Below are 19,980 nucleotides of genomic sequence, written 5' to 3'. Positions count from 1 at the left end.
CTATAATGCCCCGTGTTGTTCATGCAGAGCAATATTCTTCTGAGAGGCTGTGCTCCTGGGAGCAAGGCACCGAGCAGGGTGCCTCCCGTGGCAGGAAGCATGACAGGGGAGCAACACGGGTTAAGGTCCGAGCAGGAACCAGGGGAGTTGTAGTTTTAACACGTTAACACATTATACTAGGGAAAAAGCTGGAGTATTTTTAGCATGGCCTAAGTATTTGTCTCAGCACTGTTTTGGCCTTTTTTGGAATTTTTAACTCTGGAAACAAATACAATACCCTTTTCAATAGTGAAACACCACCTATTTTCTTTTATTTTTTGCCACAAAGAAGACTGCAGGTTTCACTTCCAACAACATTAAAGGAGAAACATATACCAGTTGCTTTTGACACAGCTTTCCCCCTTCACAACATCAGGCAGCTCACTTACTCTTTCCCTAATTTCTGACCACTTCCCCCAGCCTTTCCTACTCACACATTTAGCTATGTCTTCGTTGTAAAATCCAAACCCAAGCTGTTGCTTGAAGGCATTGTCCCTCTCTCCTGTTTCAAACGTTGCGTGTGAGCGCAGCAGGAGAGGTCAGGGCAAAACCCTTACCAGTTCATCACACACCCTCTGGTCCTGCCCCACACACAGCCACAAAACGCCATTTCCAAGGTGTGTCAGGGGGAGAAGCATCTCACGACAGACATTTGTTTCATCCCATGAAGAACCCGCTGCTGAATGATCCCCTGTGGCACACGGTGCATGGGGAGAGCCCAACAAGCCAGAGGCAGGCTGAAGGAGGAGGTGGAGTTCAAACACGAGTGCAACAACAAGAACTGACACAAGGCGAGTCTGAGCACCAAGAAGAGAATCGCATGCAGTGAGGGAGGGATGCTCCCCCTCTCTTATTTCTATTCCATTTCAAATACTAGCCCCTTCCTCCTCCCCTCTGCCTGGCACTAGCATAAGCATGCAACACGGTCGTAAGGAACAGGACAGTGCCGCAGTCGGCGTACCCACAAGTCACCCAGGGAAATGAGTCTCTTGAAAGGATAAGGGTGAGAGAGGCTCCTGCGGCTGCCAGAAGGAGACTGTGGTCGGTCGGCTGCTGCCAGCTGAAGGGAGAGGAGAACAAGCCCTTTGTTTGTCCTGGTTCTTCTCTTCCTCCTCTTCAGAGGCTGCCATTTCCACTGCTTCTGGAGTGGGGGAGGAGATGGGGCAAGGGGCTGCTGCGGGCAGCTCGGGTTCATCTCTCAGGCAGCAGCACGAAGAAGATCGCCTTGAGGAAGTGCCCAAAGCTGCAAACAGCAGACACGAGCCAGTGGGAGCGAAGGCTGGGGTCGGTATTCACAACACACTTCGTGATGTCTGCCTAAGGAAGAGGGAGCAGAGATCATCAGAGATGCCCAGAACTGCATCAGCAACCAGATACTCCCACACCAACACGCTGCTTTGCACCACTTTGCCACGCTGTGAACAGCCACAGCCACTTGCCCTGACACCTTCTATGCACAGCAGGTTACTAGATCAGGCTCGAGAGCTCTGTGAAAGGCACTTCCTACATCAACAAGGCAAAGTGTCCGCTTCTCGGCCATGCCTGGGGAAAGAAATGCTACAGGTATATTGTCAAGCATTTTCCATTCTCAGTAATGAAATAAAAGAAACTTTCCTCTCCTTTTCAAAAAAGGTAGAAAGCTTTGGCAATAGCAGCACTCTCATCCTTTTCTGTAAAGCAAGATGCTTCCCGGAGGTTGTCCTGTTTAATATCAGCTCAAGTTGCTTGCACTTTTTCTCTTGCCTTAATGTTTTATTTGGAACTCATTCAAGTAAGCCAACCCGCAATTTAAATCTCAAGCAATGCAAGCTTTGTTTGTGGAAATGTGTCTGCTGGCAGAGATGCCTCCCCAGCACATGGGCCAGATTTAAAGATCGTTTGGGCAGCTGGTTTCAAGTATTAACAGGAATGGAAGCTGGCCTGCAAGGAACAAAGAACAACAACCCAGCAAATCATGAAGACACAATCTCACTGGGAGGAGAAGGTGTAAAATATCTGGAGAGAAAAGTGAACAGGACAGAGATAGATAGAAAATCACATCCTTCCAACCCAACCCATTCTGTGATTCTCTTATTCTATAACCAGAAAGCAGGAGGGGGACTGAAGGGACACATTCCTGTATCCAGTTACTGAATGCAGCTGCATTGATTCCCCTGTCTTCTACAGACCGAAGTCTGCTGCTAGCAGCCTCACCAGCCATCCACACAGTGCCGGTGGTTCCTCCCTCCCAGGAAAGCCTGAGGGGCTGGCATGCTGCACCACTACACTGCTGCTCTCCGGGGAGCGTTAGGAGACACCGAGGTCCCAAATACCTGATGAGCAGAGACTGCAGGCAGTCATGGACGGGACAAACAGGAGGACAGGAGGAAGCCGAATCAGCACAAGGGGTGTTTCCAAAGGTGAACAACAAGGCACAGAAATGCTGCTGCCTGCAGCTATAAAAGCACAGGCAAACATCGCAAGCAGCCGTGCCAGCGCACAGCAGAAGATGCTGCAACGTAGCGCGAGTGGTTACAGGCATTTTACCTGTACTGTGGCCTAAACTTTTCAGTGACAGCTTAGCAAACTTGCTGTGCTTTGCCTGAACAGATTCAGCCTGGATCAGGGACTAGAACGGTGTTAAATTTAAAACACAGCTGTGCCAAGCTGCCTCTTCCATCAGAAAGACAGGTCCCTGTGCCTGCCTGAGCGTGTATCCAGACGTCAGCGCAGCTGATGGCTCTCCACGAACTGAATGGCTCCTGGCTTTAGTGCCTTACATCTTCTGCAAAGCCAGGTAGGCACACCTGGTGGGTGACAGCCACTGGGATGCGAAAGTGCAACCCCCTTGAAGCTGTGCCATGCCTGCCAAAGGCAAGGACCTCACCGGGGCTAGCCGTGAGGAGCTGCAGTCAGAAGCACTTACAAGCCCGTGTGGCGCTTGCTTAGATAAACAAAATAGCTCAGCTGTTTAACAATTGTCTCGGCTGTTGTGATCCAAAAAAAGAATGCCAGATAAGGCACTGGAACTGAAAATTTCAAAGCTTCTCGATTAAATAGGTCTTTTGGTCTTGTGAGGCACCGATAAGCTGTTGTAGTGACAGTTTGATCTTTGCCTGTTAATTATTCATTGAACAAGTTTGAGTCTCAAGCTCAGAAAACATACATAGCTGCTAAATCTTCCTGTTCTACTGTAAAGCCACTGCCAAAGCTGCACACGCCCCCCAGGGAGAGATGATACCTGCAGGGGTGAATGTTTCCTGTTTCTCCTAAGAGGTTTTGCATTTGTTTTGTGTAGGGCTGTGGCAAGTGGAGGCTTTCTCCACCCTACAAAACAGAAGCACAAGGCTAGGGATTCCTGGAACGGAGGCGTGTGGGAAACTACTGCTGAGCGGGGACTTCCGAACACCTTCCCAAGGTCTCTGCAGTGGCTTTCCCAAAACAGCTCAGAGCGTGGTGGTTCCTCTTGGCATGGTTCATGAGCTGATTTATAAGAGGTAGGGGCCCTGTGTACAGAGGAAACACAGACTCCAGGCCAAGACAAACTAACAACCAGCTAGGTCAGGTGCCAAACGAAAGGGTCTCCAGTACACAGCCATTTTGTCTGGCCCATTTGTGAACCCAGGCTGGGCAATTTCACACCACAGTGCCTAGATCAAAAGGAGGAACACTCAGGAAAACACGGCACACGATGGAAAAAGGATTTGGAGCCTTCCCCCAGGCTGAAGGAACCATGTGTTTCTAGAGGGAAGATATCTCCTTTCCGCAGCCCAAAGTTGTTGATAAGGCTGCAATCAGCACAGCCCAGCAGCTTTTACAGTCATTTTGTCCAAGCGGGGGCAGTGACATTGGCTTCCCTTTCCTAGAGCCAGAGCCTGAGAGAGAGCAGCGTAGCTTCAAGGAAAATGTAATGGCTATGCGAAGAGGAATGATTGGCACAAGCAGCTAGCAGTGGACAGGGCTTATCTCCCCAGATGGCGAGAAGCAGCTCTGGTCAGGGGGTGGGTTCTGTGCCTTGTTTGCTATGCAACAAACTTTCCAAAAATATCCCTTTGGAACTATGAAAACATTTTGTTTAGAAGTCTAATAACGCAAAACAAAAATTAAAACAAGATGTTAACTTACAAGAACATGTATGGTTTACCAAAACAAAGAAACAAGTTAGCTGGAGACTAGGAGGAGACACATTCCTGTGCAACATTCCAATTTTAATGAAACATTTTTTTTTTTTTTTTCCAAAGGAAAAAGTTGTTTCAGAGAAAACATTTCAACCAGCCCCAGCAGGTACCCTGTTAAAAGTAAGCCCCACCAAGGATGTTGAGGCAGGGATTTCACATGCAGGAACAGTGGAACTTGATGAATTGCTTTCACAGGTTATCCTCTGCAGTATCTTAGCACAATTATGTGTGCAGATACAAAATGAAACAAATCTGGGCATGCAAATCAATGGTCCCTAAATCAAAATGGTTCCTAAACCAAATCAATGGAAAAAGATCCCCTCTCTGGGCCGGAGATGGGTGGGGAGCCTGCCCCTGTCCTGGCAGCTCAGGAAGAAATGTCACCTCTTGGGAAGGAAGGACTGTGCCACTGCAGCTCAGCCTTGAAGGAGTGCATGCCTTGGGAACAAGATGTCTCCTGAGCTATGTGGTGGAACATTTAACTCCAGACAGCATCTGCCAGGCAGTACCAAAGGGATTTTGGCCGTACCTTTCCAAGAAGTGTCTATATCCCTGCCAGACTGGCACAGAGACCCAGAGAGAGACGTACATCGCGCAGCTGCCAACCCTGACCCTAGCTGACCACTCGTCTCAGGCTTCTGGGGAACTTGCTAGAAAGGTGTCTGGCTATTCCACAGCACCTAAATAAAGCTCTTACTCTAACCAGTGCTCCACTGCAGTGCATTTTATTTCCCATGGGTTATAGAGAAGAAATCAAGTGGGTATAGCCAACTGGTGCTTGTACCACACTCTAACACAACACTGCCGTAACCACAGTTTCAGGGCAGGCCAGTGAAAGCCATGAGCCCTCCCACTGCCAGCTCTATCAATGAGTGTTAGCAGTGCCCTTCAAAGCATAAGTGCACTACAGCTTGAGCTACATCAGAAGTTAATCACGGAGCACCACCAGGTCAGGGAATGGCACGAACTACCAGGTTTTAATAACCCTCTAAATTTCCTCACGGTGTTACATTAGTATATAATCTTTGACTTGGGGAACTGTGGGGCAGGTGCAATGGGAAATAAGCTGTCAGGCCTCATTTATTCAGTTTCAAGAAAACAGCTGCCCAAGAGGATGGCTCCTATTTGCAGTCTCCAACTACAACTGGCTGGCAGCTCCAGACAAGTTCGAGACAGGAACAGAACAGCAGTGGGTCAGGATTGAATTAGTCCAGCACAGACACGCAGGAGGCTGAGGACCACAACAGCGGGTGCTGTCACGGACAGGACCAGGAGGCAGTGACAGAGCTCTATGGAGCCTAGCACAGGTGTAGGACAGTGGTGGCCCCGGGGCCGTGGCAGAACCTCACTCAGTGTTTTTCTGCATAAAGCTGCAGTGGGGGCACTTTCACTTCCTTTAACTGGGATATTTTCTGGTGTGCATGTGTGGAAGCAAAGACCATACAGCCTCTCTTACCCAGCCTCCTCGCCTTTTCAGCCATGTCACCAAGGTCTTGCGGACGAACTCTCCCAGGCAGTCGACGATGGTGTGAACCATGGCTGGCTGTGCATGCCGCACGCAGTCCACCGCCAGCCCTGCCGCCACCGCGTAGAGAGACACCACCTTGCCCCATGTTATGCCTAGGAAAAGAAGAGAGGTCATTCAGCTTCACACGTGCATGCCACTCAGTCTCTAATAATCAAAGGGAAAGCCCCCAGGAGACTGGCGTTAGGCAAAACTCCCCCCCGAAGAGCTGCAAAAGGAAGTGGTCTGACTTGAGCATGTGCCTCTCAGCACTGGGTGTGCAGCTTTGGAGCAAGCAGCCCAGCGCTATCACTGATGCAGGGACGATGCACACTGCAGTGGCTGACATTGCCATTAACTCTCAGCCATGCACAGGCTGCAGAGGAGGCAATCAGATTCAAAAAGTTTGAGCAACCTGTTTGTTTTTTTCACCAGCATGACTCCTAAACACCCTTAACACAAAAGTATCCCTACTTTTTTTCTAGCTCAGACGAGCCTGTTCCAATGTGACAGGAAAAGCACGTAAGAGATGAGCATCCACACAGTCAGTTCTACCGTGACACAAGAACAAAAGTGGGAGACAAAGCTACAGAGACGAGGAGGTTGGGGTGCTCTGAGAGGCTAGGGGCCTCTCTCAGCCAGCACCAACAACCAGGCAGCTTCAAGAGTTTGAGGCCCCTGCCTGCAATATTTGACACCGCATATCCCATCCAACTGAGAGCAGTGCAGGGATGGGAGTATCTGTCAGTCATCTAATTTCCCCTAAAGCAGAGCATCCTGCCAGGCTGACCTGCCATCGGTGAGCGCTCTGTGGAGGTTGCCCCAGCAGCAGCCATCTTCCTGTTCATACTGAAGAAACGCACTGAAGCCCAGCTCTGGGCACCAGCCAGCCTCCCTGGGGCTCCCCTGCACTTTGCCAGCACCACTGGGTATAATCCTCCGTGCTCACACACTGCAGCCAGCAGTCCCTGATCAGACTTCTATCAGGGCCAGTGACCTGGAAATGCAACCCTTTTGCATGCATGGAGAAGAACTGCCGCTACCAGGTGGGTTTCCTTTGGCTCTGCTGGGAAGTTTACTACCCCCCTTAATTTATGATCTGGAACACCGTATTTGACAAGCATTTTGGGAAGTATTTTACAGTGAGACATCTCTGTGGAGCCTTTCCAAGGTCTGTCCCAAATGTAGACAGAGGCCAGGTGAAGTTTTAGTTGTTTAAAAAACAAACAAACCAAGAAAACAAACAAACAAAATCATTCTTGCAGGGTTGCAACAAGAAAGAAAACAGGTATGAGGGAGGAAAGGCAGATAGTTGTTTAGCCACTAGATCTAGGCACCAGAAGGGGTTAAACAAATGGCCGAGAAACTGGATGTGCTCAGCAATCTATCAGCTAAGAAAGCCTTTAATGTAATTTAAATTTGAAAGACCCTTCCTCTTTCCTTTACTGCCATCCCAGGCCCCCAGGCATCCTGAACATCTCTCTAGGATGGGGCCTGAAAGTCCTGGTTTCTGCTCACACTGCAGCAGAGCACATCTCTTTAACATATGTGCAGGTGTGAGAGCATTTCTGGGGTTCTTCCACTTGATGCCTCAAAAGCAACACTCACACTAACACTTTTAGGAATTACTTTTTTATTTATTAAAAATGTGCAAAACTTTACAGAGAAACTATTCAAATATCAGCCATAGGAATGGCTTGTTAGACTGGAGAAAATCCATTTACTGTTCCAAAAAAAAAAAAGCCATTTTTCTACTTACGACTGATGCAAGATCAAAATCTCCAGCAGATCCTTTTGCAAGGCATGGTAACAAGGCACGGGGTAACAGTAACCCCGTGGTCAGAATCAGAGGTCAGAGTCTGCTGTGATCCTTCACCAGCACTATCCGCAGGATCAGAGGAAGTTATTAATGTAGCTATACTGGCTGTTATTTGTATTCTGATTTTATTTTCTTGAGTCGGCTCTGCAGGTCCCCTCCCCAGAGCTGTCACTCAGGAAGTTCACTGCCTGTGTGGTATTGACACTATTTATCTCTCTTTCTCACATTGTGTCACCATGACAGCCAGCAAAACAAGCCAGGAAGAGGCTATAAAACCACATGAGAAAACACGAGGCTGAGGGTTTCTCCTAGCAAGGCAGAGGCTGTCCTGAGGCAGGCCGGTACCTCTCCACCCAAAGAAAGAGGCTTTAGGAGGTTACCTGTCACCATCCATGACCTCCCGGACCTGCATCTCAGCTGGCTTATAACCAGTTTTATGTCAGCCTCTTACTGCCATCCTCTGTCCCCACGGAAATGTGGCTCCTTGCTTTTTGAGGTACATGAACCGAAGTTACCCAAAAATGCAGGGAGGAGTTCAGTGGCTTATTCCCAAGCTTTTACTGACACTCTTCACTCCTAAATATCTAAAGCAAGTTCACTGGTTTCGGGACATTTACACAGCAGTAACCAAGACTAGAGCTCTAGTCACCCCAGTAGGGAAAGGTAGCTTTAACTTCGTTTTAAACCCAACTATCTAACAGGAAAAAAAAAAAAAAAAAAAAAAAAAAAAAAAAAAAAAAAAGTCCTTCCACACCCTAAGAAAGACGTATTAGACCTCTGATTTCCCTAATACCCAGCAAACCAGCTTGCTCTGTGGGTATGCTGGTCCAGCTACCTCCTTCCGAGGAGGATAGAAGGAAAGCCCCTTCAGCTCTTGTGTTCTCTGTCAAGGTTGCTACATAGTGGTGTAGGGTGACAAATTCTTGGATTCTTAATATTTCTCAACAAGGGCCTGCACGACCCCCCTCAGCACACGGATGGAGCACCCTCTCCTTTCACACAGAGGCACCCCCTGCCTCGGGAGGGCTCCAGCAGCCTGCAGCCCCAGGAGCAGCCCACCCACAGCAGGCCCCGACCTGCGCTCCCGCGGGACTCCAGCTTCATCTGCTTTTCTTTCGAGGATTGCCTTGTTTGTGGCAATGTGTGGAGTTGTATCTGTCCAGTGCCTGAGCAAGGAGCCTTGCTCCAAATTCCTCAGAAGGCCTGGCTGCCATCCACAGGGGCTGCTCGTCCCCAGGTGCTGCTGAGGGACGAGCAATTCGCATCTCCCTGCTGTGTGTGAGAGAGTGGAAAAGCAGTCCTTAACGCAGTGATTAAAACAGAGATTGCCCTAAAACTTCTGTCCACAGAGGTGGAACAAAAGGACGCAGAACATGTTAAAAGATGCTTAGAAGGAATCTTTAAAAATAAGTAATACAAGTCACAGACTTAAGGCCAGCCGTGGAGCTGGAGGCATGTAAACACTGGCGAGCCCAGGGGAAAATGAATTAGCAGGAAAGAACTACGCTTGAAACTGTTCCCACTGCGTATCAGCTTGTCTGCCCCAGGGGGAGCAAAAAGAGCCATAAGACACGACTGTGCAGTCTCCAAGCTCCATGCTATCCAAGGTTACCCAAATAAATTTCCCTCTGCTCCACTCAGCATCAACGTCTAACTTGCAAATCAGGCCTAAGAGTAATATGATCAAGTGCTACATTTCAACAGCTGGGAGAATACGGTCAGACACAATATACTTCCCTCTGGTGAAGAGAACGATGCCAAGAGGGATGTGTACAAGGCAGGAAGTTCATCTCATAAAGCCTAAGTGATGTGGCAGCAGTGAGATGCTGCAGGGGAAAGCGTTTTCTCATGACAACCCGTTAACCACACATCCCTGTTCCTCATCATACAGGGTTCACTTCAGCCAAAGCACTCTAGATTGAAAACTTACCAGCACCCATATAAAACCAGGACAAGACCTCTTTTAGAGAGCCCTGGTACCTAGCAGTGCTTACTGACTGGGAAACTGTTTCCTTTAGGAAAGGAAAATGCATCTTCCTTTTCTTCTTCTGTCCTTCCACCAAGTGACCCCTTCCTTCAGGGATTCATTTAAACAGTTATTGTAAATGCCAGCTCAGCCAGGCCCCAGTCCAAGACCTGTTAAAGTCAGTGGAAAATCTCCTGCTGGCTCCAGAGCAGCTTTGGACCACCCAGCAGAACCAGCTGTACTGTCCCCGAAGATGAGTAAGTCTCTGAGTGTGCTCAGAGGGGATTAACTCGTGAAGTGATGCTACTGCAGATCCCTCAACATCCAAAACAGGTCAGGGCTCTGCCATGCCAGGCTCTGCACAGACAGGCTCTCCTTGACTTGGATAACTAACAGCTTGTTAGAAACAGGGAAGGAAAATACAGCTTGAACGTTACCACGCTCTGTGACCTGCTCACTTTCTGCCTATAGTCTCAGCTGTCAATCTTGCTGTAATTGGGATTTGAGCTGTCCATGCTACACCAGAGGAAAGACCAACTGGAGATCAGTGGAACAGACAATGCTGTAAAGTTGACTACGGCACAAGCACCCATGCAGAGGCATCAACCAGGGAGCCAAATGTCCTCAGTCTTCCTTCTTGAGATGTCCACCCAGAGCTTCTTTGTCCAGATGCGTAGACAGTGGGGATAGCACATAAGCACTGCCAGAGGTACAGTGTGAAGATTTGAAACCTCTCCAGCAAGACAGGGTCAAAATCCCCCACTCCCTTGCTGGATAGGCATTGCATGTCACTAATGGGGCTCTTCAGACTGTCTAGGCCTGGCAGTGTCAGACTGACTGTTTTCTTAATAAACTGGACAGTGAAAAACAGGGTCAGATGCTTTAGCCATTGGTAATTGGCTTGAAAATTCAGACTGTATTGAGCTCTCTGGTTTCCTTTGCTTGGTAAGAGCCTCTTTCCTCAGAAATATGAAAAAAAAAAAAAAAGGAATGAATGTCTGGCTGCCACAGCCAACTCTGATTTGCTGGATTTAGCACTAAATGTTGAGTCTTGAGACTGCAACTAGGACTCGGGAATGTTAAAATCAGCAAACTATTCCCCTTCTGCAACCCAGCAGCAACAGAAATTACAATAATTAATTGATAAAAGTGATTGAACACAGAACCCCCGCTTCATACTCACAAGTTTTCTTGGTAGTTGGTATGAGGCAAAGATGGGAAAGGGGAGAAAACAGATGACACAGAGCACCAGGGAGGTTTGAAACCATTTCCTGCACAGCCAGCCATCTGCCAGCAATTTATGCAGAACAGTGTCCCCAGATGAAGGGCAGCACTGGCTGCAGAGCTTTAGTCTTCATGTCTAAAATGCTCCCAAAGTTTCTGGTATTGCCAGCCTCAAAAGGCTGAGTCTGGATCCCATTCTCACCATTCTGAAAACCCCATGGTTAAAGCCAAGATTTAAAATTTCTAGCTTTACTTTCAACAGAAAACATTTTACGCCGCCCAAAATTTTCACCCAGCTCCTGAGCTGGGAACTTGAAGAGCAAAAAACGCAGCTCTCGATGTGTCTGTCAATACACACTGGCAAGGGCACGGCTCCCCGAATCCAGCAGGGATTTCTCCCCAGCATCATGTTTATGCAGCACAGCAGCACACACAGTCTGCACCACCTGCACCCATTCTGCTTTCTGGCTTAATTCCCTCTGTCACTTGGGCTGATGCAGTCAGCAATACTCATCTAAGAAGATAAACTACTTACCTCCACAAACACCCAAGCCTGCAAACCTGACCTCTGTTTTTTCTGTAAGCCTTGATGTAAAATAAAGCTCAGCGCTGAAAGGACAAGAAAGGGCACCTGTACTTCGAGCACAGCCACACTCAGACATTCCTGCTGTGTTTGCCTGGCTCTTGCTTTCCGAGCCCACACTGCCTACCAGGCCAGGCTAGGGCAAAGGCAACCTGCATTCCAGGAAGGCTCTGAAAGGACACTGAGGGCTACACGAGCTACAAAATCCAAATCTATCAATTTCTTATGACACAATTTCTATTTCCCTGATCCAAGGAGTAAATCTGCCTTGCTAAACCTGACAGGAGCCCGGCTTTAGCATTCCCTCTCAGATCTCTGTTGCCATCTGTTGCTGTTCCGGAGAGGATCTGCACTCCACATCACAACACACTTCAGATCCGAAGTTCAGGATGTCAGCACAGGGCTTCTCTGGTGTGTCAGTGGCTCCCGTGCAGTTTATGCACCTAAAAATGTATAGCTGACTGTGAAGATAAAAAGGTTTTGAGCATGGAAGCCTGCTTGGAAGTACAGCAGAAACTGTTTTCAGGGGAGGCCAAGGCTCCCTCGCAGGAACGCAGCACGGAGTGTAGTTTTGCTTTTGTCAGTAACCTCCAGGAGCAAACAGAAGCAGAACACTGATGCCTAGGCAATGGAAAAGCTCAGACCACCTGCTTGTGGGGAACAGCTAGCCACAAGGACCAAGGTCCCGTCTCTGGCTCTGAGGAAGGAGAAGCAGCAACTGAAAGCAGCAGACTCCATTGCAGCTCTGGCTATTGCTGAGGGAAAGGAAGCCAGGAAGAGGGGAACTCCCTTGTGATGAGCTGGTTCTGGCTCTAACAGCAGCAGCATGAGCTGGAACAAGGGAGACTCCCATGTAATGAACCTTCTCTGGCTGCCAGTGGTGAGCGAAGCAGCTTGGAATGAGTGACATCCCTGTGCAATGAGGTAACACCACCTCCTCAGGAGGAAGGGCAGGAGATGGCTTCTCGAATGAATGAGAACCTGCCAGAAGGATGTACAAAATAGGGCATTTCCCTGCCAGAACAACAGAGCACGGAGGAGCCCTCATTAAATCATTACAGCAGGGCAGGCTGCCAAACTGCCCGCAGCTCTTTCAGAAAGCAGGCCCCACCTTGCAGACCATCCCAGAAACATGCTTTCTCCAAGAGAGGCAGCCCCATCCCATCCCTTTCCGCCCCGGTCCTGTCTGCGTATCCGTCTGTGCGTGGTACCTGCTGTGAAAATCTGCGCCGCTACAGCCAGGAAGGCGTCCGTCACCACCGTCTCCGAGTGCAGCGAGATGTTCAGCTGGCGGGCGATATTCCGGTAGACGTTGGGGCGAATGTATTCCAGCTCGTCTCCTGGAAGCAAGCAGTCAGGAGTCAACGCACAGGGCACTAGGCCCATGCCAGAATTGCAGCTGGGGTCATCCCTCGTGTCCCTCTGGCCAGAGACAGAGCCCCAGCTCCACCTTGCTTTAAACAGGCAGCTGAGTTCTTAGGGTCATTTAGAGGCAACCCCCTGCATCTCCCTTCTTCCCTAGTACCCTTTGTGCCCGGGACATCTAAATGGAGTGGTACCAGTGGTGTGGCTGCAGCAATCCCTGATACAAATGATGTTCCCAGGCTGGCTGTCAAAGTCAGAACCCAGCGAGTGCCTGCCTTTACCCCACTACAGGAGACAAGCCTGAGAGAAACAAAGCCATCCCAAATTTCTTTCAGAAATGAGAAGGAGGCATGTCCACCTGTGTAAGCTTTTCAGAGATACGCCCTTTCTCAGCCTGTACAAAAATGCCTTATGATGAGCATGACTCAAGAATTCTGGAGGCTGATGAGAGCCAAGAATCCACCCAGAGCCACACAACATGAAGTGAGCAAAGAGAAGCCCAGCTCAGCTACTTCGTGCTACCACACCATAGGCAGAGAGCATGGACCTGGAGTTCCTTCTCTCCTCCAAAGGGATCCTTTGCCTGCCTGGGTCCTTCAGCAGCAAGGTTCCTGACACAGACAGCAGATGTGCTTTCAGCTCCAGGTTGTTTTTTCCCCCAGCTGGGAAATGGTTGAAGGTGTTACCTCTCATGGCTATTTAACGAGGGTGGCCGAGATGCTGTGGGAGCATTACGTGACGCAAATACTGCAGGGGACTGAGGCTCTGTGTGTGTGGAGGTTCCTATTTGGTGATCTAGATTGAAAAGGATGCTCCTTGTCCTTCTGCATGGGCATGCCCTGGAGCACCCAGGGGAAGAGGAGAGCTGTCACAGCCCCCTGCCATTCCCCTGCAGCACCCAGGTGCCTGTCCCAGGCAGAGGGCAGCTGGTCCCCCTGAAAATTTCACTACATGGGAGCTGGAAAGAAAAGACATCACCAGCACCAGGAGCTTGCTACACAGGCATTAGCTGCTCAACCTGAATTCATTTAACCGGTCACTGGCGCTCAGCCCAGCATGGGCAAAGCCCGGCTTTGCAGAAGTCCACAAAGGAACTGTGCCAGCCCTTTGTGCCCATGGGATTGTTGCACACAATCTGATTGCGAGAGGAAACCCTGAACATGTGTGGCCAGCCCTGATAAGACGAACCATTTGACAGATGTTCTCGCCCTGCAGGGAGCTCGTAGGCTTCCCTGTGGCTGCAAGAAGCCTTGCCCTGAGCCCCGCGGGGCAGATGGGGAGCAGGACAGGCTGGGATCAGCACTTGGTAGCCTGCCACTGTGAGAGCTTCTAACAAGCAGCAACTGGAGGACTGAGATGAGATCAGGGCCCCTTTGGGTTGGAAGCACACAGCCCTGCCCCACAGCGATACACAGAGCAGCGGGGGAAGGAAAATGTGTGGCAAAGAAGTCCCAGGATCACTGCTGGTATCCTTCAGGGTCTGTTACTGACTGGCTGCACAATTTGCAACATTTAGAGCAATTTCTGTGCTTCTTCTCCTTCCTGCAGCAATCTTGGAAGGGCAAGCTGGACAGCAGCAGTTTCCACGTGCAGGAGCTCAGTTCAGAGGAGAAAAGGCACTTGTCCGGGTTTTGCCCACAGGAGAGAGGAGTTTGGATAAACCAGACCTATGTCATGTATGGTAGGTGGCTCTGAGGTGTCTCATTTGGCCATACCATTAGGTTTTCCCACACATGATCAGTTAATTGCACCGGCCGGTTGCTAAGCCTCACTGAGCTGATGCTGCCCAAGACTTTGCAGCTGCACAGCCTGTGGCCAGCACCTCTGTTGGGCCACCAGCCAGTTCACCGGGCCTTGCTGCCTTGCCATGTACAAGAGGAGTTGGAAATCCCTTGAGTTCTCATCTCCACAGGCTTCTCAGCACTAGCACAAAGCAAAAACTGCTCCATCCAGTAAGCAGCCGCAACCTACAGCTCCTGGTAGGAGTCAGATACCACATGGCCTTGTGTTGGTTGCGGCCACAAAGGGAAAAGGAAGGGACAGCCATGTGGCAGGTGGCGTTTCTGAACAAAAAAGGGTGGGAGCTACTTGGTATCCTAACAAGCAGGACTGTTCCCCTTCTCGTTGCATGGGTACCATGGCTCTCCACAAACAGATTTGCTCAGAGAAGGCGCCAAGTTCCCAGGATCATCAGCCAAATCTTTCCATCTGGACATGAATAAGTAACAGGAGAGTCACCCAGGAGACGCCTTCGGATCCAGTCTGCCACCTGCTTGCCCTTTAGCATGCTCCTGGCCACCCACAGACCTGCCTGAAAGCAGCCCCCAGCCCAGGCAAAGAACTGGGGAGACAAAAGGGCCACCAAACTGACAGAAAAACACACACACAAACAAACAAAAATAGAAAAGTCAGCTTCGGAGAGGAAAAATTGTAAAAGAATAGTAATAAAAAGGCCACGCAGAAGAAGAACAGCTATGCCTTAAAAATAAATTTGGGATAACATCAAACAGAAGAGGAAAGAAAGAGGAGAAAGTGGAGAAACCAGTCTGGTCCTGAGCTGGTTAGGCCCAGTTAAAGGTTGCTTCACCAGACTTATTTGAACTTTGGCGTAATTAAATCAGATGCAAATGCTAATGGTAGCTTCCAAGCCAGATGTGAACTGATATTCCAGCCTGCAGGCAAAGAGGGATGTTGGAAGCCACCTCCAAGAAGCAGAGTGCTGGGTCTTGCTGAATAAGTAAGGTAAACAACAGCAAATGAAACATGCCGTCAACGCACTGTCACTGGAAAGCAGCTTTTGTGAAATCTCCAGTGCGCGCAGTCTAAGCAATTACCCCCAAATTAAACAGCCCTGCAGTTAGGAGAGCTGCTGCTGAAGCCCAGGTGTGGAGCCACCAGCGCTCTACCAGACGCCAGGCTGGGTTGTGTCATGGCAGCCAAGTCACCAGTGCCTGGAGAAAACACTGCAAGCCCTGTTTAAAATGCAAAGCTGACAAAAACTGCTGAAAGAACTAAAACTCTTACACAGCTGCAGTCTTGTGCAGATAAAATTGGTTTGTTGTTGGGTTTTGTTGGACTGCATCATACTTCTTAGCTGTCGCAAGTCCTCAGAAAATGCAGCTCTGCAGAACCAGGGTGCTGAGCAATGCCCCGAGGAACTAAGGAAATGCAAGGAGCTGTTGAGGGAAATCACCAAAAGCAAATCCCAGAGCTCACAGCAGAGAACAAAAGCCTCTATATTATCACACAGAAAGCCTCTTGGCACTCATCAGTCCCAGAAACCACAGGCCCCTTCCTAGTCTGGTCTGAACTGCTCCACGCAGGACTCGCTTCACACCTGTGCCCGCAGGGACTTACCCAGCCGCAGCAGTATGGTGGACACCTCGGCCAGCTTACCGCCAGGCACGGGCGCGTTGCACTCGGGTTTGCTCCAGCTGACACCTGCTCGAACCAGCCTCGAATTTATGTAGTCTCTGCAGAGAGCCTTAGCTTGGGACACAAGCTCCTTGTCAGTGGGAGACCTGTCGAACACCTCCATCACCTCTGCAGCGAAGACTGAGGATCGGCGAAGCACTTCCATCCTCCGCTGCTGCACCCACGCCCCTGCATGCACTCGCTGGGAGGCTGACCCGATGCCTTAGGGTCTGCAGGAGCTGCGTGGCAATGCACAGCTCTCCTGATCCATCACAGCTTCCAGCAGCTATTCTCAAAAAGCCGGTCTTTCATTTTACCTGCCGAATAAGAGCATCTGTAAGTCCTCTAGGGCCACAAAGATGCAAATCAGAAACCCAAGTATTATACTGTACAGCTAAGCTACGGTCAGTAGTATTGCCCTTCAAAAAGATCTGTCTCAGTGAATCTCACAGACAAGTGTCCAAGTCTTCTTCCTTCAGCTACTCTGACTTCCACCGGCAGCGTGGCCCGCAGGGGGCTGCAGTTGTGCACTACCTATGTGTTTTCTCTTTCCCCTTTCAGATTCAGCAGCCCTAGAATTACACTTCAGAGGGACGGGATGGTCAGGACATGGAAACAATTCACAGAATGTGTAGACAACCTCAGCTTGTTTCAATTAATCTATGAAAAAGAATGAATCCTAAATACCAGCTACAGTAACCTCAACCAGATGCAGACAGGCATTCCAGCTCAGTAGGTCCTGGATGTTTCTGAAGAAATGGCCCTCATGAACTGCAGGAACATGGGTACGGGAGCATTTCAAAGGTCTTACTAGCCCTTAACTCCAATAGAAGACCAGGTCTTTACCACGGTCAGTTTTTGGTTCTGCAGCTTTTCTTTCTTTTTCTATTTTTTTTTAAAGCAACATACATATTACTACTCAAAATACTTTAGCAACAGCAGAGAGAGTGAAACAGAAAGCAGATTCCAAAGAAAGTTTCCAAGTGTGAATGCCTAAAGAGAAAATTCAAAATTTCTTCAGTCACCTGAATTCATCTGTTGATCTTTTTAACCTAGTGCAGCTTTTGAAATCAGTCAGACCAAAACCTTTATTCAGACAATATTTTAAATCCCCAGTTTTAGACATCAACGTGCCTTAATGAATTTCCAGCTACACAAAGCCCATTCCTTTTGTCCTTCTCCACAACAACAAAAATGCATTTACCTCTCACGTTGCGCTTTTTCCCCCTCAGTGATTGCTTTTGGGGTTTGGATCCGTGCTTGCTGGGAGGATGGGGACCAAGGAGCCCTGGACGATGCTCCGAGGCCACTGTCACAGCGCTGTGCCAACAGGCAGGCAGTGCCACTCAGCCTCCCAGGGCTTCGAGGCCACTGTCACAGTGTGGTGGCACCAGACGGGCAGTGCCACCCAGCCTCGCACCCTCCTGCACTCACCGGGAGCCCTGGGGCTTGCCCTGCTGCTTTTAAGGGACCCAGAGGCAGAGGAAAGCTGCTGGCTTTAGCCTTGTAAGGAAGATGAAATAACCAGGAGGTGGGGTTGCTGAACAGCTTTCTCCTCCCCTCGCTTCTCTCTTAAGGAGGTTCGCTGGCAGCCTTGGATGCTCTGCTGAGATGTGAAGACAAGCCACTGGTGAGTCCAAAACACTGGAGGAGCCACGACGTGGGGCTACGCAAGTGACGCTTACCTTCCACAGAGCCAGGAGCAGCCAGGTTAAACAAAATCGAAGCAACTTTGCCAGTGGAAAATAGTTTGTCGGGACTGAAATGCTTTGCAGGAACGTGCCCATTTCATTTCATTGTGTTAAAAAAGCTAGCATACAAAGTTTAAGGAAAACATTCCAATTTGTTCCAACATATTCCGAAGTTATTCTCAACATCAGCTTCTTGTTGCATGACCATTGTATTAACGCCACGATTCTCAGCTTTGTTCCTCTGGTCGTGTGATACCATTTCACCTCAATAGACCGTGTACAAATGTTGGCTTTTTTGTTGCTGTCAGGAACAAAGGAAGTTTCAGAAACAGAAGTTTCCTGCAGAAAAATAGGTCCTACCAACCCAAACACAAATGTTCCCCAAGAAATACGAAGCTGTAGACTGGTAACTGAGAACATGGCATGTTCACAACGCTTCCTTCCCAAAAGGAGGTCAGAAGCAAGAGGTAACCACTACCATCTCTCCCCTGTCGCCTTTGAGAAAAGACAGAGGCACCTCTCGAGGAGCTGATTGCCTAACACAAGCACAACCTGCACCACTGCTGGTCTCGAAGGAACAACCAACCTGTATGTAAAACCTTGCTGTATGATGTATCGAGCACCTCGCCTAGCAGGGTCAATTTGATGTACACGTATGCAGCAGCAGCTAGCTCAGAACCCCTGCCTTGCCTTGACATGAAGTACCAGAAGTAGTTGCCCAAAGGTTCTCTCTGAAGATTGTGTTTTTATCTTCTTGCCTTCCTCAAATTTAAATGTAATCACTGCAGGTTGAGATCCGTCCCATGAAAATTGAGACCCTGTGCTGCTGCCCGTCCCTAACACACACCTTTGCAGCAAGCAGCCCATGGTCTCCTGGAAAATCATACTTCTGCCTTTGCAATTCTGGTGGCTGAGGGATCGTTGCAATTATGTCTAAGCCTCCTGTGGCAGCTGACAGCTTGAAACTGAAGTCTTATTTAAACTGCTCCTATTCAGCAGAGCTCTGAAACAAAGATGAGTGCTTAAATATCAGGATTGCTTATCTAATGACAATGCTTGCCAGAGCTCTGGCAGACATGAGTGCCACAGAGCCTCCCAGCTCTCCGCAATGCCAAACCCGTCCCACATGTTCCCTGCCCGAATGTCACAGCATCCTGCACCCCCTCAACTTCCACCGTGTGATGTGAGTCTAAGATAAAAAACTAGAAACACAAAGGCTGTGTATAATAAACCATACTTTGTATCAAAAAACACAAACAAATCCATTGCATGCTATTCTACTTTTATTATTTACACACTAAAATATAGCTTCACCCCTCTGTAAGGAAAAACACCTGAAGCTGCAGCACATGGTGCTTAGCTGACCACAAAGGAGCAGTGCTACAAGCCAAGGAGCTGCCAGCATAATGTGAGCTCCTTTTTCCATAGTGTGTGTAGGCTACAACATTTAGAGGCTAGATCTATGCTGGAAAATCTTTTGCAGCAAAGGAGTATCAGGAAATGGTTCAGAAACACTCATATCACCCCAAAACACTCTTCCCAGTGAAGGTATTGCTGGCATGACAGTGTTTTGGCTCCAACAGGCTCCAAAGCGCAGCTCCTGCCTATCTGGGATTACCTGATCAAAAGGACTTGGAGCACTCATTTCGTAAAACAAGAGCACAGAAGAGATATGACTACATCTTTTAAAAACAGCAAGTGGAAGTGAACCCTGGAGAAACCACAGCAGTAAGAAGGCAGCAACAGTCTAAATATATTTATGGACAGCTTACGCTCAATATTAAATAGTTCAGCCATCAGAGATGCAAGTCTCTAGAAGGAACTTAAAAAAACACAGTGGAGGAGAAATAGGCAGACAAACCCTGGGTGGCCTAGGAGGCCATTTCCAGTCTTGTGTTCATAAAGCCTGGTCTCTCTCAGACGGATTGCTTTGTTTTACCTCTCAGTGCTGATCCCATCCACTTTCCCAGATGCCTACAATTCCAGCAGAAATGCAGGGCCGATGTTTTACCCTGCAGAACGAGGGCTCAGGAGAAGCAGAGGGATGCTGAAGAGCTGCCCAGAAAGCCTGGGAACCAAGCCAGTTAACAAAAGATTTCCCTTTGTAGAGGTGATCTGGCAAAACACTGGCACCGTAACAGACCAAAGCCTTCTACCAAATCATCCCTGAACCTTCTGCATTATCTCAGCCCGTTGTAACATACCATCCTTCCCCCCT

The 19,980-nt window shown here is 49.0% G+C and overlaps 1 protein-coding gene across 2 annotated transcripts; it reads right to left on the bottom strand.

Annotated features, from left to right (window-relative positions):
* Positions 1-279: 279 nt before the first annotated feature.
* Positions 280-17,589, bottom strand: LOC118157676 (bcl-2-related ovarian killer protein). 2 transcript variants are annotated; one of them, XM_035312098.1, is made up of 5 exons: positions 17,276-17,589; positions 16,015-16,388; positions 12,504-12,632; positions 5,653-5,816; positions 280-1,356 (listed from the first exon to the last, which is right to left on the bottom strand). In XM_035312098.1, the coding sequence occupies exons 2-5, from the start codon at positions 16,235-16,237 to the stop codon at positions 1,231-1,233; spliced, it is 642 nt and encodes a 213-aa protein (XP_035167989.1). In that variant the 5' UTR covers positions 16,238-16,388; positions 17,276-17,589; the 3' UTR covers positions 280-1,230. The 2 variants fall into 2 exon arrangements, with proteins under 2 accessions (XP_035167989.1, XP_035167990.1); XM_035312099.1 differs by having other exon boundaries at positions 280-1,352.
* Positions 17,590-19,980: the final 2,391 nt, after the last annotated feature.

The sequence above is a fragment of the Oxyura jamaicensis genome (genome assembly GCF_011077185.1).
Source record: "Oxyura jamaicensis isolate SHBP4307 breed ruddy duck chromosome 9 unlocalized genomic scaffold, BPBGC_Ojam_1.0 oxy9_random_OJ106420, whole genome shotgun sequence".
Classification (NCBI taxonomy): domain Eukaryota; kingdom Metazoa; phylum Chordata; class Aves; order Anseriformes; family Anatidae; genus Oxyura; species Oxyura jamaicensis.
Note: the sequence above shows the minus strand (reverse complement) of the source record. Positions and strands in the feature narration are given on the sequence as shown.

Excerpts from the sequence above, each read along its gene's own strand:
- LOC118157676 (XM_035312098.1), bottom strand. The coding sequence starts at position 16,237 with ATGGAAGTGCTTCGCCGATCCTCAGTCTTCGCTGCAGAGGTGATGGAG. Across the intron at positions 12,633-16,014 it reads CACCATACTGCTGCGGCTGG|GAGACGAGCTGGAATACATT; the intron begins GTAAGTCCCTGC and ends GCTTGCTTCCAG. Across the intron at positions 5,817-12,503 it reads GGCGCAGATTTTCACAGCAG|GCATAACATGGGGCAAGGTG; the intron begins GTACCACGCACA and ends TTCTTTTCCTAG.